The sequence below is a fragment of the Trichechus manatus genome, unplaced genomic scaffold (assembly GCF_000243295.1).
Source record: "Trichechus manatus latirostris isolate Lorelei unplaced genomic scaffold, TriManLat1.0 scaffold00097, whole genome shotgun sequence".
NCBI lineage: Eukaryota > Metazoa > Chordata > Mammalia > Sirenia > Trichechidae > Trichechus > Trichechus manatus.
The window spans coordinates 1,724,438-1,741,408 of NW_004444033.1; the positions used below are offsets into that span (position 1 = coordinate 1,724,438).

The 16,971-nt window shown below is 40.4% G+C and overlaps 1 protein-coding gene across 1 annotated transcript in view; it reads right to left on the reverse strand.

The window, feature by feature from the left end:
- GRM8 (glutamate metabotropic receptor 8) overlaps window positions 1-16,971 on the reverse strand; it is an 813,379-nt gene that overhangs the window by 390,845 nt on the left and 405,563 nt on the right. Inside the window, exons 4-6 of the mRNA XM_023737146.1 lie at window positions 10,319-10,454; window positions 9,702-9,856; window positions 8,287-8,424 (exon numbers count right to left, since the gene is read on the reverse strand). Coding sequence (XP_023592914.1) covers window positions 8,287-8,424; window positions 9,702-9,856; window positions 10,319-10,454 — 429 coding nt within the window. The remainder of the gene's footprint in view (window positions 1-8,286; window positions 8,425-9,701; window positions 9,857-10,318; window positions 10,455-16,971) is intronic.

Here is a 16,971-nt window from a genome sequence, read left to right on the forward strand (position 1 = left end):
AAACTTTCAAAATGGTATAACTTTGGCTATGTATATTTTCACCAGAATAAAGGTCCTCAAGGTTGAGAAGGGAGAGTGTTAACACATCGTGGGGTTCTTAACCAATGTCATAAAACAATATGTGTACTGACTGTTTAATGAGAAACTATTTGTTCTGTAAACCTTCACCTAAAGTAAAATAAAAAAAATTTTTTTAAATTCTGAAATAAGTAAATGATAAACTCAGGATATAAAAGTCAAGGGCAATTCAAACAAAAGAGACCTTAATTCTAGTTGTAGCTCTGAGTCTAATTATGTGCCTCTTCAGAAATTCACTTAACTTCTCTGAGTTCCAGTTTCATTATCTGGAAAATGAGAGAATGGTCTTATTTTCTGTTCCAGCTCTAAAATTCTGAAGTCAAGTATGTCTGATATCAATGTCTGTCTCGTCATTTTAGATGTGTCTATGGAAATTCAATATGGAATCTCAGAAGGGGCATAAATAAGTAATTCTGGAAGTTCTGCTACTTTACTTGCTAAGAACTGGAGCATATGGGCTAATGGCCACCTCATAGCGCTGATGTAAAGATGTTCTCCATGACAGAGTTTTAATCTAAGCAAGGGACAAGTGAGGATGGCAGAACACATTGTAACTTAAGGAAGACTTATCTTGGTTTCCTTTCATTCTGAATCAGCAAATCAAATTGTGTAGCTCTGTCCCCCTTGTCAACCACCCAACTCGCTCACAGGATGTCCATGAGTCCTGGGTAAATGGGGGGAGCATGTACCTTTCATAGCCTCGAAAAGCAAACAGAGGTCTGTTGAGAGACAGTAACACCTGAAAGGTTACCTAGTTACTCTGACACTAGAAAATAGACTGGCAGACCTTTCAGAGAGCTAATCATTGAGCCTGCTATTTGGTTCACTGACAGAATTGTTTGTTTGTGGGAAGAAACATATTTGTGCCTTGCTTTTTCCATTACCGCTATTTCTATCATCATAAATAAGAATCAATAGGCCATTTCAAATAGCATATGCTTACCATCATTTAGCATCTAAGTGTCAGCTGTATGCAGGCTAAGCAGCAATGCCCAGGCCTGCTGGCTGAGAATTAAAACCCAACAGGCAAGGAAAGCACTTAAAATTCAAGAAGATAGTGTGTAAATCTGTTTGAGCTCCTTGAGGGCAGTGGCTGGGGGCGGGTCTATTGTTTGTCTCTACATCTGCAGCACAGTACCAGGCACATGTTGGGCTATCCAACATGAATAAACAGGTGAATGAATGAGTGAATGAATGAATAAGGCAAAGAAACATTTAAAGACAGTATTTGGAACCCACTGGATTTACTGGGTTGGTCAGGGGATGTTGTTTTGATAACAGTAGAGCTATTTACAATTCATGAGGCATTGGTAGTTCAATTGTAGAGTTTTCCCCTCCCATAAGGGAGGCCCAGGTTCAATTCCTGGTCAATGCACCTCAGGCTTAGCCACCACGCATCTATTGGTAGTACCTTGCGTGTTGTATGATGCAGAACAGGTTTCAGTGGAACTTTCAGACTAAAATGGACTATGAAGAAAGACCTGATGATCCACTTCTAAAAATCAACCAGTGAAAACCCAACAAAATATTGTTCAGTCCCCAACAGATCATGGACATTATCATCCTACCACATGGTAGGAATCCTACCATACCTTTGCTTTCATTCTTTGCCAAACTTCTTGAAAAAGTACTCTTTTCTCTAAGCTTTCTTTCCTCTACTAATTCTGTCTTAGTCATCTAGTGCTGCTATAGCAGAAATACCACAAGTGGATGGCTTTAACAAAGAGAAGTTTATTCTCTCACAGTCTAGTAGGCTACAAGTCCAAATTCAGGGCATCAGCTCCAGAGGAAGGCTTTCTCTCTCTCTGTTGGCTCTGAAGGCAGGTCCTTGTCATCAGTCTTCCCCTGGACCAGGAGCTTCTCTGCACAGGAATCCCAGGTCCAAAGGATGCACTCTGCTCCAGGCGCTGCTTTCTTGGTGGTATGCGGTTCCCTCCTTCTGCCCCACACATCTCTCTGCTTACTCCTCTCTTTTATATATCAAAAGAGATTGGCTTAAAACACAATCTAATCTTGTAGATCTCATCAACCTAACTGGTTCCAATCCATCTCATTAACATCAGAGTGATAGAATTTACCACACATAGGAAAAGCATGTCGAGATGACAAAATGGTGGACAAACACACAATACTGGGAATCGTGGCCTAGTCAAGTTAATACACATATCTTTGGGAGACACAGTTCAATCCATGACATCTTCTACTGTGATTCTCTCCCAATCCCTCACAGCTTGGGACCTTCAACATGCTTTGTATCCCTCAGTTGTATCTCTCTTCAACAGTGAAGCTCTGAGTGCAGCCTGTCTCCACTCTCAGGGACAGAAGCAATGCAGACTCCTTTTCTGTTTTCCCAAACCCACTATTCTCATGACCAGGCAGTGTTTCCTTCAGTTGTGCATGGGGTCGCCAGGAGCCAGGGCCAACTGACTGGACAGCAGCTAACAACATTTACAATTCATGATGGAGGAATGAAGCTAAAGCCACTGTGTGAGCTGAGAGGGAGCCTGCCTGTGACGAGGTCCCTGGAATATTCACCATGGGTTCCTCACAATGGATGACAAGAAATCAGAATGGCAGCCATTAAAAAGTCAAAGGAGACCTCTGAAGAAAAACTCTCCACTGCCTGTGAGTTTTGGGGAGAAAACAATGCCAGGTAAGAGACTAATAAGAGAAAAGACAGTAAAAAAGGAAAAAATGAGCTGATGAAGAAGAACAGTGGGTGACAAGTTGAGGTAGAGAACTGAGTAGGTAAATAGGTGTTTGAAAAATGTGTGAAGACAGGGGAGAGGGTGAAGATTCAATGCTCGAGGGAGTCTGTGGGTGTCTGGGTTGTGAGGAGTGGGAAGGCATTAAGGATGGGAGTAGAATGAGGAAGGGAGGCAGAAGTCAGACAAATGTCTGTAAAATAACACCCATCACCACTGATAACAAGTATAAAAGAATTCTTTTTTCTTCTCGAGACAAAGGGAATTTTAAGTAGGATTAAGTAGTAGTAGCTTTCAGAAATCAGAGGCTCTCAGAAGCAATAATAACCACATAAATAGCTAAGTGAATAGTAGGAATTACCTCACTTGGAATTTGGCCAGCATATCAAAGTTAGCAGTAATATTACATCTTTTTGAAAGCTTTCTAGAGATTCTAAGAGGAAAAAAACCATCTCAGAAAACTGTCTGTTGAAAGTTAATTTTAAGAAGAGAATGCTCCTCACTGCTTCACGATGCTATATCTCCCGAAAATTGCTAAGACAGACTCCTGCTGGGAGCCACTCTGTTATCCATGTAAATACATTGCCAATATCACCCCCCATGGAAACAAATAATTACATTTACAGATTAGCATTGCCTAATGTAAAATTTTACTCAAAACAGATAAACTACAAATGATGCTCTGAATGTGGCAAAAAGCAGATTTGACTCATTGCAGATAGTTAAAACGTGAACTTCTTAAGGCCAAATTTTGAAATATGCACATCTGTATACATTCTTTTTTTGGAACTATAAATATTTTTCATATCTTAAACACATCTATTCATGAATCATGAATATCTTGTAAGTTTTTACTCTTAAGCACATCTGACCACTGACATGCTGGAGTCATCTTCTCTCTTCCCCCAAAACAAAAATGAAAAGTGGATGCCATGTTTATTTGGTACAAATACCTTCTCTTCGCTTTCTGGAAGCTTTCATGGGTTATTGTTTGAAATAATTAAGTGATAACATTTCATTATTTCTTTTGGTGACACATTTCTACCCAGAGACAAGATATTTCAGTATCACCCAATGGAATCTACATGAAAATCTGTTTACTGACCCAATTCCCTAAGGGTGCATTTACCCCAGCTCTTACAGTAAACATCATTTACATTGCACTAGAAATAGTTCTAACTGGACAGATTGTTACAATTTTAGCAACACCCAAATAAATCAAAGGAATCTGAAGCAGACATGCCATCAAGTCTGGATTCTACCACAAACAAGTTTAGCAATGGGTGTCCAATATCAATTCCATCTACAAATACCAACAGGCATCTACATATATCAGCTTAGTTGGAAAATATGAGTTTAGAGAAACTGCTTATGCTGAAAACACTCTGTTAAAGTTATGTGATTAGTTAATAACTAATTTCCTACCAGTCGTATTATTTAAAAAAGAAAAAAACTTGAGTTCATCTATTTCATTACCTGGTAGATTTTGACTAATACAGTCTAAACAATAACAGGGGTACTGTTATGGTTTGAATTCTGTCCCCTAAAAATGTGCGTCAACTTATCTAGTCCATGATTCCCAGTACTGTGTGATTGTCTACCATCTTGTCAATTGATGTGATTTTCCCACATGTTGTAAATGCTACTTCTATAATGTTAAGGAGGTGGGATTAGCGGCAGTTATGTTAATGAGGCAGGACTCAATCTACAAGATTAGGTTGTGTCTTAAGCCAATCTCTTTTGAGATATAAAAGAGAGAAGTGAACAGAGAGACATGAGGACCTCATGCCACCAAGAAACAAGAGCCAGGAATACGCATCCTTTGGACCCAGGTCCCTGCACTGAGAAGCTCCTGGAGCCAGGAAGATTGATGACAAGGACCTTCCCCCAGAGCCAACAGAAACAGCAAGCCTTCCCCTGGAGCTGGTGCCCTGAATTTGGACTTCTAGCCTCCTAAACTGTGAGAGAATAAATTTCTCTTTGTTAAAGTCATCCACTTGTGGTATTTCTGTTATAGCAGTACTAGATGACTAAGATAGGTAACCAAACAATAACATTCAGAACTCAGAACTAAGCACAGCATAAAATATATCTGAATAAAAAATACGTAAAGCATTGGGTATACAAACTCTACTGCCAAATTCTTGTACAAGCTGGCCCCTCTTTGCTTCCCATCATTCCTTCACGTGTCTTCTCCTGTCCAATCAGCTATTCCTTCTCCCACTCTGCACATACTTCCAAGTCATGACCTCCTCTATGCCTTTGCCCTGATAGCCCACCTCGTCTCTCTTCAAACGCTCTTCCCCACATCTTCCATGTTACCAAACCTCCCCTTCTCCACGAAGCTTTGAGTTTTCCAACTTGAAAGTACAGTTATATAGTTTCTGAATTTCCTTCAATCAAATTAAATTAATTTCAATCTAAATTAATCTTAAATTTAGCATCTAATTAGATATTCTTACTAATTATGCATGTGTTTGTGTGTATCTTTTCCCTAACTAAATTTCATTACTTAAAGGTAACACTACCCTCTTAATGTCACACCCTAAAGTTTCCATCAATATCCTACTCCACATTTAATCTCGCTTTCTCAACTTATTGTTTCTTTTTTATCTGAAAACATGTTTAAACATGTCCTATACCAAAGAACCTACTCCAACCCTGCTTTTTTCTCAAGGTCTCCTACCATATGTACCTTCTTTCTTTGCTAAACTTCTTGAAAAAGCATTATTTCCTCTACCTCCCAACCCTCCTCAATTCTCTTGCAACTCTTCACAATTTGACAACAGGAATGCTCCTTTGAAGCAAGGATGGTCAGACTTCGCCTTGCTTACTTTGGACATACCATTAGGAAAGACCAATTGCTAGAAAAGGACAACGTGTTTGCTAAACTAGAGGGGTCAGAGAAAACAAGGAAACCCTCTATAAGATGGATTGATACAATAGCCTCAACAATGGGTTCAAAAATCAAAGATCATGGATATGGTGCAAGAATGGGCAACCTTTCCTTCCATTATATGTAAGGTCGCCATGAGTTAGAGCCAACTCAGTGGCAGCTAACAACAACAAGATTTTATCCCTCAGCCTCACCTCTCTGCAGCACTGAAGCTCTGTGCATAGCCTGTCTCCAGAGGAGGAAGAGACAATGTTGTTCATCTCACCCACCCGCCGCCCCCAATCCCACCATTCTCAGTCTCCTTTCCTGGCTCCTCCCCTTGAGCTGTCAGTCGCCATTCCTCATCACTTCTCACCCTTTGTTGGCAATTTTGTCCCTGTCTTTGTCTTTAATTTCCACGTCTCCTTCTGTGACTCTCTAACCTGTAATTTTGGTGCTGAACTCTCTATGGGTCCCAGACCCTTATGCTGCCACCTGCTGGACAGTTCCACAGGGCTATCTCAGAACCACAGTCAAGTTAGTCCCCCCAAATCTACTATGCATTCTGTCTTCCTGTAATTAATTACGTCACCATTTTCCTGGGCCTCCCTGGTGGAGATTTAAATTTCAGATCCTCCATCACTTCCCACCTTCCCCAGCGTTAATCACTGGCCTTATACTGTAAGTGCTACCTGCAGAGAGAGCTTCTATCCTGCGTTCGTGTCTTTGTTTAAGCAGTGACTGCTGATCACCAGGAAAACTGTACAAGTCCTGACTGACTTGCCTCCTTTCTTTCCCCTGGACCCCAGTCCTCCTTACACTTCTGCCGGAGGAATCTTTGTCAAGCAATTTTCTGGATGGCAAGTCCTCCAGGTAGGATAAAGCCCAAAGTGCTTGGCTCTGGAGCTCCTAGAAAGAGCTTTAAGGCCTTCTTGACATGGTCCCAGCCTACTTCTTTAACCTCATCTACCATCACCCTCCCTCCCACTCACTATGCTCCAGCCACCTGGAACTTTGTTTCTGTACCATGAGGCAAAGATGTTTATTCTTGCCCTAGATCCTGGAATGCGCTGACCTCATACCTTCACATGGCTGACAACTTCTTGTCATTCAGGCCTCACCTCAAACGTCATCTCCTCGGCGAGGTGTACTCTGACTATCCAATCTAACTTCTGCCCTCCTTCGTGATTCACTCTGTTGCATTCCTCTTAAGCTCTTCTCAGCCTCTGGAAGTATCTGTTCATTTACGTGTTTACTCATTGCCTGTCTCCTCGCACTTGGATGTAATTCCCGTGAGCACGGCCTTTGTCTCTCTTCATCCATCCCGGCACCTGGAAAGGTGCCTGGCACACAGTAAGGGTCAAGTCAGATTCCTCAGCAATGTGGCACCGATTTTCACAACCCTATCCTCTGTTTGTATGTCTGTTCTAGCATTTATCATACTACTTCTTTTATTTGAACAGCTATTTCCAAAGGAAGTGAGGTAGAGGGAAAGAAGCGTGTATCAAAGTGGGAAGGGGGGAGAAGCATGGTTATAAAATGCACATTCAAGTTTTGTAGTATAGAAAATTCACGCATCATTTGTTAAAATTATCCCTAACATTTTATGGTTTTGATGCTACTATAAATAGTATTCTTTAAATTTCATTTCCAGGTGTTAATTACATATATATATGTATATATTATACATATGTTGCTATTAGGTGCCATTGAGTCAGTGCTGACTCATAGCACCCTACGTATAACAGAACAAAAAGTTGCCCAATGAGTCTGTGCCATCCTGAAAATCGTTGCTATGTTTGAGCCCATTGTTACAACCACTGTGTCAATCCATCTCATTGAGGGTCTCCCTCCTTGTTGCTGACCCTCTACAAAGCATGATATCCTTCTCTAGCGACTAGTCCCTCCTGATGATGTGATTATATATACATACAAATATTATATATATAACTGATTTTATATTAACATTGTATCTAGTGACCTTGCTAAATTTACTACTTAATTTTAAGTAATTTTTTTTGTAAATTCTATAGCTGTTCCTATGTACTCAATCATCTTATCAGCAAGTGAAGACAGTTCTATTCTTTCTTTCAAAAAATGCAACTTCAACATCACTTATTTTTAAGCATAAGCTATAGAAGGTAAAACATCCAGAAAAATCACAGCTGCTACAGCCATACAGGAGGATATGGACAAATAATAGCATTGCAGGGGACACAGATTGAAATAGTTGAAAAACACTATCTTACAGCAATTTATTATGATGAATCACCCTCACTACAGTTTGAGCTCCTGGAGAGCAATACCATGTCTTACTGGTTTGTGTATATTCCACCAAACCCAATCAAATGCTTTGCCCATAGTAGATACTCAGTAAGTGTTTGTCAAATAGAATTGAAATACCCAAGGCTGGGCACAGGGTGCACGCTCAGTAAATACTTGTTAATCGACTATAAGAACCAATGAGCAAACCAAACGTTGTTGAATGATTAGTGTATGCTCATCCCTGCTGAGAAACAAGAGACACACGGGAAGTAGAAGATACCCTTATCATTATCCATATAGAAGAACTTCATTTCTCCAGTCACGATAAAACAAAGTCAACAAGGAAAACATTTAAATGTTTACCTGTGCATTTCTTTATATGAATGTTCCGTTTTCCATGTGATCCTAACTTGCATCCAAAATTTTCCTCCCAAAACTCCGCGAACCACACATTTCTTCGATTATTGGCAAGAGTGCGACTCCTAAAGTATCGATCAAATCCTATTTTGAAGAAGAAAAGTATTATTTTAATATTCTTTCAAAATCAAAACCAAATAATGGCAGAACTGTGGAATGGATATCATGTTATATTGTGATCATTGCATGAAATAAATGACCAAAAAGCATATAACAAATGGGAGAGAGCTAAGAGCCCAAAAATAAAGCTATTCATCCCGTTTCCCTCATGGCAAAGCCAAGAAGGCTCAACGGTCAATAACCTTCACCCCCACTGCTCAGGCCTCTGGCTCTAGGGATGACTGTGTAACAGGAAAACCATTTGTAGATGTCATCCTCACAACTCCCTCCTTTCCCCTCCATCTCCTGCAGCAGCAGCCAATGACCTCATCCTGGATCCTGAATATTCAAAGCCCAGCTCAGATTTTCTAATTCGTCTCTCTCCCTCCTAATATGAATCAATGTCCCTGGTTTTCCTGCACTTCTACCCTCCTCAAAATTTATCTGTCCTATATGCCCCCCCCCAAAAAAAAAAAAACCTGTTGTCATCAAGTCTATTCTGACTCATAGCAACTCTATAGGACAGAGCTGAACTGTCCCATAGGGTTTCCAAGGAGGGGCTGGTGGATCTGAACTACCAACCTTTTGGTTAGCAGCCTGAGCTCTTAACCACTGTGCAACCAGGGCCCCATATATCCCCTGTTCTCAGCTAATTTAATAAACTAATCGATGCTAATATAATCTTGAACATTCAAGGGCAATGAGATAAAGTGTCAGCCTGCCTAGGTAACCAGCTCATTGAAGGGAGACCACCAGGAAATAATGCCTTACTTCAAAGGAACAATGGTAAATGTTGGAATTTCAGTCACTGTCAAGACCATTGGAAAAGATATTTGGGAGGCATACTACCTTTCAAGGCTGTTCCAAATCTTTCTGGTTATGTATTTTGTTCATACATAGGGTCAGCCAAGCGTTATGCCTTCATTTTGTATAAATCAAGCATTCTCTCTCCAACAAGGATATAATCATCAGATATGCTCATGGAAATATGCAAATTTAGGATGTAATTGCTAATATCGCAAAAATATCCAAGGTCAACTCTGGTCCTCTTCCTTAAAAAAAGAAATCTAATGGGTTTTCTTTCCTAAACAAATATAAACCCTTGGTTAAATAGTCACTGTCCTGACAATTCTGCCATCAGAACTAAAAAGTTGATCCAGAGTCACCAGCAGTGGGTACGTTCCATCATATTTGGATACTCTTGTTTTGCCTTTGAGCTTTGATTCAACTGGAATAAAACAGTTCTTACTGTGCATCCTTACCATCAATTGATGCTCTTTTGGGCAAAATTGTCACAGCCCCTTCTGCAATCTCCTCCTGCTGGTAGACAGGTGCAATTTTGGATCCCCAACTATCTGAACCGATCCAGAGAAAATGCCCACTTTGGTTTAATTTTTTTGCTGCTTCCAATATCCTCCTAGAGGAATAAAAAGAAATACATTATCACCATTTATCAAGAAACACTATAATTATGAATGTTACAAGATTGGAGATATCAAGTTATATACATTCAGTAGGTCACTGTTAAACAACTAATCAATCATTCTAACTACCTGAGTCTTATCTCCTTAAGGAAATACTGTGGAGACTTTAACTCCAGCCTGTGTTAATTAGCCTCATCCTTAACCTCACTCACATCACTCTATCACTCTTATTTTTTTCATCTCTTTCAGTCCCCAGGGTTTACTCTATAGGCATTTCAGACTTAGGCACTAGAAAGCTGTTATGTCTCGGTACAGCAGAAGGCAGTCTATAATTGCAAGAGAATTTTGCAATTCCTGTGAAATCGCACAAGGTTTTACGTTGAGCATGAAATATGTCAGAAAAAGGATGTGGACCACAAATCTGATCCTACACAAGGAAGGAAAGTAATTAGCACCTGATGTCGTCCTCATTGGCAAACATAATCACTGCCCGGGCATTAGGTGTTTCTAGCAGGCGTCTAATGATTTTTTCAAATTCTCCAGGTCTTGGTTCACGTGGTATTTTCTGCGATTGAGCAATACAAACACCACCTATTAAAGAAAAAAAAAAAAAGGTGATTCAGAAAGGGCATTTATTTAATTAAGAAAGCTAATGAGGTTAGCTACTTTATTAAAACACATGATTCAGGATAGTGTTTCTCGAAACATCTGTCATTCTCACCTGTTAAATGTATGTTTGTGTTATAATAAATATATGCATCAAATAAATGACATCAATTATTTAATCATACAGCAGTTTTGTTTCTTTTTCTTCTTCTTCCAAATTTAAACATTATTTTGTGGATGTAGGTGAGAAAACCAATGTGGTATAAGATGTATGATGAGAGCCAAGGAATGGACAGAAGAATGGTTGTTTTGATTTATTTAACATAAGCCAAAGAACAAATGCCTGGATTAATGAAAAGGATAGGTATGTCTTATAAGGGACACCACTTACTAAGTAATAAGTTTCTTTTGCTGCTTTTATTTATCAGTTGTTGTTATTATTGTTGTTAGTTGCCATTGAGTCAGCTCCAACTCATGGCAATCCCATGTACAAAAGAATGAAATGTTGCCTGGTTCTGGGCCATCTTCATGATCATTGGTATGTTCAAGTCCATTGTGGCAGCTACTGTGTATTTTGAGTGTTTTCCAACCTAGAGGGCTCATCTTCCAGTACTGGGTTGTTAGTTATCATCGACCGGGTTCCAACTCACAGCAACCAGATCTGTGCAGATTAGAACTGCTCCAGAATGTTTTCAAGGCTATGACCTTTCGGAAGCAGATCACCAGGCCTGTCTTCCAAGCAGCCTCTGGGTAGCTTCAAACCATCAACATTTCAGTTAGTAGCTGAGCGCTTAACCGTTTGCGCCACCCAGGGACTCCTTCCAGCACTATATCAGACAATATCCTACTGTGATCCATAGAGATTTCCCTGGCTAATTTTTAGAAGGTGCTTACCTTTCTTCCCAGTCTGTCTTAGTCTGGAAGCAAAACGGAAATCTGTCCACCATGGGCGACCCTGATGGTATATGAAATACTAGAGCCATAACTTCCAACATCATAACAACATGCAAGCCACCACAGTATGAAAAACTGACAGATGGATGATGGTATTCCATTTTATAGTTAATAGTATTGTAGCAAGATTCTCACACATCAACCATGATGACATGTTATTAAACAAGTGGTCTTCAAGACTACTTGAGCCTCGGGCAAGTCCCAAAGATGCAAACCCTCAATTGACATCAGTCCCCACCAAGGAAACCAAAATGGCAGAAATCCTATATCACTAGTACAGTAAAAAAGAAAAGATTTTTTTTTTCTTTTAATTTCTCCTAAGGCCATGAGTGGCCAAAGGGGAGCGTTTAGAAAAGATATCTGCCACCGGGCTGAGGTAGGAGGAAAGCAAAGAGCGTTGCCCTCTTATAGTGGCACAGAGAGATAACATATATTCTGATGCTAGGAGAGAAAGCAATATTAGCAATAGATTTCAGTTTTATTAATGGTTAAGTGCTCAGCTGCTAACTGAAAGGTTGGTTAGTGGTTCAAACTAGGGAGAAAGACCTGGCGATCTGGATTACAGCCAAGAAAATCCTATGCGGCAGGGCAGTTCTACTTCATCACAAGTGTTCTCTATGAGTCAAAATCAGCTTGACGCTTAACAACAACATGCTTTAAATAGGCTTTTTTGAGTTAGCTAAGAAATAAATCTCCATTTATAGCATTGCTTCAGTAGGCAAAGACATGTTTACTCCCAAACAACTGGCAATGCACTCGGTTACCCAGCCATTACTGAGTGCCATTACGTTCCATGCACTGGGTACTGGGAATCCACGGTCTAACCCAGGAGTCACCAGCTAGTCTGGGAGACAAGAATTCCAGTAAAGTATCACAGAATATGTGGTAAATTATAGAACTAAGGAGGTACAGCATGCAATGGGAGCACAAAGAAGGGAGTAACTGAAGTTCCTGGAGAGCTAGGATTTCAAGGCCAAACATACAGCCAATGAGGACAAAGGAGAGACATTCCTGGGAGAGGCTAAGACATGAAAGAACCTTGCTTGATCATGGCCTGTGGTGGAGACTGACTGGGGACAAGGTTGGAAAGAATGCCCAGGTCCAGCTTAAGAATGACTTTGTTAGACATGTCAAAGAACTTGGCCTTTATCCTGAAAGCAATGGAAAGTCACTGAATGTTCATAAGCAGGATAATTTGCATGATGAGTTTTGTGCTTTAGGACAAAAACTCTGGTAGCCATATAAAGAAGAAACTTCTGGTCGCTAGTCAATGGGTTGTGATCAGACTTGATGTGTGTGGTGATAATGTGTGACAAACATGCCTATAATACTAAAAGTTTATTTTTCTTATGATAGAGCACATTCTAAATTATCCCTGTAATAAAACACCTACAATGTGCCCTTCAGGGCTGAGAACTGCCCATAACACACTGTGCTGTGTTGTTGCCTGTAGTTAGCTTTATTGTTGTTGTTGTTGTTAGTTGCCTTTGAGTCGGCCCTGACTCATGGCGACCTTTTGTATAAAAGAACAAAACATTGCCAGGTCCCGCACCATCAAAGATTATGATCGTTGATATGTTTGAGCCCACTGTTGCAGCTAGCCTACTGATATACCATTACTAGTTGTGACAATTGATGAGTTCATTCCCTCAGCAAATTTTACTGAGTGCCCACTATCCTCCAGATACTGTGTAGGGGCTGCAGATGCAACATGAATAAAATAAACATGGTCTCTGCCCTCACAGAGTTTAGAAGTATCGTGGGTGAACCAGGCACTAAGTAAAACAAAAATAAGTTTGTAATTACAAATCGTGGCAAGTGCTATGAGAAAGAACCAAAAAAACCAAACCCGCTGCCGTCGAGTCGATTCTGACTCATAGCAACCCTACAGGACAGAGTAGAACTGCCCCATAGAGTTTCCAAGGAGCACCTGGTGGATTTGAACTGCTGACCTTTTGGTTAGCAGCCGTAGCACTTAACCACTACACCACCAGGGTTTAACAGGGGAACTTAATTTAGAACTAGGAGTGTTCAGAAAAAACTTCCCTAAAGTCATGTCATTTAGTTAAGGTCAAAAGGAAGAGTGTATGGGAGAAAACAGCATGAGAAAGGCCAGGAAAGAGCCAGTGGAATTAATGAATACAGGGAAGAAAGTATGAAATGAAGATGAGAGGTAGGCAGGGGCCAGACTGTGCATGGCCTTACAGGGTCTGTGGAAGAGTATGAATAATTAAAGTGCTTAACTTCCTTATTCAATATGTCTATTTCTTCAATATTTGAGTAGCCCATATGAATGTGGGCCCCTATATGAGCACTACACTGAAATGTGGAAAATTGCTGATATAGAGGGCCACCTGAAATAGAAGGAGGAAGACACAAAGAGCCCAGTGAGGAGGCTATTGAAGTAGGCAGTGGGGAATGTTGACTAAGGCAATGCTATCACTGCTGGGGAGGAGCAGACGGAGCTAAGTTAGAATTTCTGAGGTAGAATCATGGAGTTGATGTGATCTGATTGATGTAAGTGAGACAATGGGAAGCTACGAAACATGGCTCTGAGGTTTTGGTCTTTGTGACCAGTTAAGTGGTGACGCCATGGAACAAGTAGGAAATACAGAAGGATGAGCAGGTTTGTGGAGGAGAAAAGCTTAGTTTGGATTTGGGACATGTCTTCAAAGTACCCATGGAACATCAAACTGAAAAAGTAGATCTGGAGAGAATGGTAATTACAATGTCGTGGAGTGTTAAAGCATGAGGTTGTTGAAGTGTTGGGAGCAAACAGATCACTCAGGGAGAACATTTCAATCACAATAGAGAAGGATGAATGATGACCTTCTGGAAAAAATCACCATCTTTGGAGAGGGAGCATGTGAATGAGACTAGGAAGAAGTGATCACGTATTTTGAGGAGAAAACTTTTGGAACAAAGTCTATAGGTAAATTGGAGATTGTGAATTACTTCTTAAAAACAAATAAACGAACAAACTGGTGTGTCAAAACATTAGGTAACTCCAGAAATGCAACAGCAAAACTGTAACATGCTCTGGGGAACAATAGCTGTTTCAAAATATGACTGCCCTTTTAATTAACTTGCTGTAATTACTTACGCTTCCCATTGAATACATGTTACATCCTGAGTAGCATTCTGAGACTACCACTGACTCCATAACCAGAAGAAATGGAGGCCAGAGAAATTTTATTACCACCATTTCAGATGAGATAAGAAGGCAATATGGACATAGGGTTTAGTGTGAATTCACTGATTTATTCTTCCATTAAGCATCTATTAAACCTTTTTGTTTGTAAAAGCTGTTAGCTAGGTTGGATTTCTACACTGTCGAAATTCATATTACATTTTATTCCTCTACCTCACCTTATATTTTTCTGTCTGGTCAGTGTGTATTTTTGTTGTTCGCATCTGCCACCATAGTTCCAGAACCCATCATAGTGTTTGGTACATAGAGACTTCAACAAATAATTGGATACATGCAAGGCTTGTGGTAGGCGCTGCTAGGCTAGAGAACTAGAAATAAGAAAGTCCTGCCTTCAGAGAATTCCTCGATCAAGTAAAAAAGAAAGGTGTTGCATGTAAATATTTGTTTAAAAACAGATGTCATAAAATAAGTAAAAGTTATGGACCATAAAAATTCAGAAGTTGTCATGGATTATTAAGAGGCTGTGATCTGAACTGTTGAGATAATGATGTTGTAGGTTGAGCTCCCCAAGGGGCAGGCCTTTAGAAAGAGCTTAACCTCCGTTGCCATCAAGTCGATTCCAACTCATAGCGACCTGATAGGACAGAGTAGAACTGCCCCATAGGGTTTCCAAAGAGCAGCTCGTAGATTCAAACTACTGGTCTTTGGTTAGCAGCCAATCTCTTAACCACTGCACCACCAGGGCTCCAACAGAGTTTAACCAGTTGCCATCAAATTGACCCTATGTGTTTCAGAGTAAAACTGTGCTCCATAGGGATTTCATAGCTGTGTCAGAGGAGATCACCAGGCGTTTCTTATGAAGCAACTCTGGGTACATCTGAACTGCCAACCTTGCAGTTAGTAGCCAAATGCTTAACCTTTTGCCCCACCCAGGGACTCTAGGAGTTGAAAGTGCACAACATCTGCCCTTGGCATCCACGCTATGGAAAGGAGAGGAAAACACCAGGATTGGGCAAAGAAGTCTAGTTAGCTGTGTCCCAATGACAGCCTCACAGATGCCACAGGAAGCTCTGAGGTTAGAATGGCCCTCAGAGTTGATCTGAATTAGGCCAAGAAGACCAGGGCTTTATACCTTCACATCAACCAGTCACTGGGTGTAGTTGACCTTGGACAAGGCAACTCTCTGCCCACAGGATCAACCCTCCAGGGGCTGAGAGCTAAAGGCTGTCTTCCCACAGCAATCCCACAGCTGAGGCAGCAGGCCCGTCACTGATGGGGGATCTGAAAGCGGGACTCAGCACTAAGAGAAAATGAAATTTATAGAAAAATGGAGATTACGCTCTCTGAAATGATAATATAAGTTAAATAATTGTTGTTGTTATCTAGCACCTTTGAGTCAATTCTGACTCACGGCGACCCATGTGTTACAGATTAGAACTGCTCCATAGGGTTTTCTTGGCTGTAAACTTTATGGAAGCGGATCACCAGGCCTTTCTTCCGTGGTGCTTTTGGGTGGGTTCGAACGGCCAACCTTTCTGTTACCAGCCAAGCACAAACCATGTGCACTGCCCAGGGACCTTAATCTAGCAGATAACAGAAGATTATTGTTTAATGTTAAAATTCTTCTTCAGAGAGGACTTACTGATAAAGAAAGATAATCTACACAAATAATACAACACTGGGATTGTAGCCAGCACAGAAAAGAGAACTAGGACCATAAAACTCCCTGATATTTCAATAAAGAAGTTTTGTTAAAACAATCTGAAAAGAGGGAAGAATCGTGTGTTTAGTTGTTGCTTATTTTTAAGAAGAAAAAACCTCTATTAATAATGTAGAAGGCAACAAAACCAGAGACAGCGCCACAGCCCTGAGCTCCAACTGTGACGGAAATCAAGGACGATTAACTTATTAGGATGAAACTACTCACGTGATCTTAAAAAAAAAAAAAATACCAACAAACACAATTATTACCAGTGTCTCAAGCTCGTTCACAATTTTTCTCCAATTAAGTAAATCAGAGCAAGTCTCTGGTTGTTTAACTTGTTAGATCTGCATGACAGACTACCTCGCTTTTTGTGCATAAACAAATAAGCAAACAAAATTGCCATTTTACCAATTGTTAAAGAGAACTACTGGGTTATTGGTTAAAATTGGTTTAAAAATTATTGGTTACAATTTTGTTGTTGTTAGGTGCCATCAGCTCCGACTCATAGTGACTCTATGTACCACACACAGAACAAAACACTGCCTGGTCTTGTACTATCCTCACAATTGTTGTTACGCTTGAGCCCATTGTTACAGCCACTGTGTCAATCCATCTCGTTGAGGGTCTTCCTTGTTTCTGCTGACCCTCTACTTTACCAAGGACTGGTCCCTCCTGATAACATGTTCATGTTA